The 1,232-nt window shown below is 49.6% G+C and overlaps 1 protein-coding gene across 1 annotated transcript; it reads right to left on the reverse strand.

Annotated features, from left to right (window-relative positions):
• Positions 1–67: 67 nt before the first annotated feature.
• On the reverse strand, positions 68–922 carry TEOVI_000692400 (Trypanosome variant surface glycoprotein (A-type), putative; the record flags this gene model as incomplete). The annotated part of the gene is made up of 1 exon (XM_067227420.1): positions 68–922. One exon carries the CDS (start codon positions 920–922, stop codon positions 68–70), a length of 855 nt encoding a protein of 284 aa, XP_067083521.1.
• Between the last annotated feature and the right edge of the window lie 310 nt (positions 923–1,232).

The raw sequence follows: 1,232 nt of genomic DNA on the forward strand, positions 1-1,232 counted from the left end.
GGATAGTCGGCATTGATCGAGCCTTTTGGGATCTTGAGTTCTGGTGCTTTGCTTATCGTGCCGTCATTTATGGCGAGCAGGCTTTGGTAGTGCTGGTCGTTGTGCCTAGGTCGACCGCCAGCGCCGTGTAGTCGTCGTGTATTTGTTTGTACGGCTCTCCGCTGCTGTCATAGTTGCTTTGTCCGCCTTTCCACGACGGCGCTGTGTTTGCGTCATTAGATTGTTCCAGCAGGCCTCCTAGTAGTTTAATAGCTGTTGTTGGTTGGCCAAAGCCCCCATTCGCGCCCTTGTGTAAGAGGTTACATGTGTTTGCGTTGTTGTTTGTTGTGCTTGCTGCGCTGGATATTCCTTTGAATGCGCCTGCTATGTCTGGCGCTGCCGTAACACTACCGTCGTCTGGCAGGGTTAGTTGGTGTTTGTTGCCGCTCGTGCACCCGTCTAGACTTACCTGGTTTATGGAGTCTTGTAGAGCTGTTGCTGTCTTGGCTACGCACTGTGAACTGCCGGCGGCATCTGCTTTTAGCATCGCTGCTGCGATGTCGTCTATCCTTCCTGCAGCTGTTCCTGCTTTGGCAGCCGTTAGTACTGCGTTTTTCGCATGCGTTGCTAACGCCTTTTGTGCTTTATTGCTTTCTTGTCTGGCAAGTTCTGCTGCTAGCTTTAGCTTGGTGTTTTGGCCTCCGTCCTGATTGAACGCTATGGCCAGGACGTCTGCGGCTAGTTCGTTTAATTGTTGGGCTTGCGCCGCTTTCGTGCTAACTTTGATCGCTAAATCGGCGGCTGCTTTTTTTAGTTCGCCTGCTAGCTTACATGCCGCCTGTAGCTCGGTTGTTTGGACCGCCAGTTTTGTTGCTTCTGCTCCGTAAGCTACGGCGGCAAGAAAGGCAAATAGTCGCGTCGCCGTGTCTGCTTGGCCGGACATTCGAGCGTTGCCTGCTTTGTTTTGTATTAGCTTCCTTGTTTAACTTTTTTCTGTCGTTTAGCTTTGGGTGGTTAGTCAAAAAAATATTGAGATTTCACTCTAGGCCTTGGCAGTCATTTTCAACGTCGCGGCGCCGGTTAATTTGCTTTTACGTCTTTTAATTGAAAATCAGGGTTTGGTTTCGAGAGCCTCAACCGTCAGCCGTGTTGAACCAATTAGGTGTCTTTGCTGCTGGTCCTTCTTTCATTAGTAACAAAAACATCAGATCCGTCACCAGTTATCACAATATCCTCATCACTTGCATTCTGTT

Source organism: Trypanosoma equiperdum (assembly GCF_001457755.1).
Source record: "Trypanosoma equiperdum strain OVI genome assembly, contig: ctg_973, whole genome shotgun sequence".
In the NCBI taxonomy this organism is placed as follows: Eukaryota; Euglenozoa; class Kinetoplastea; order Trypanosomatida; family Trypanosomatidae; genus Trypanosoma; species Trypanosoma equiperdum.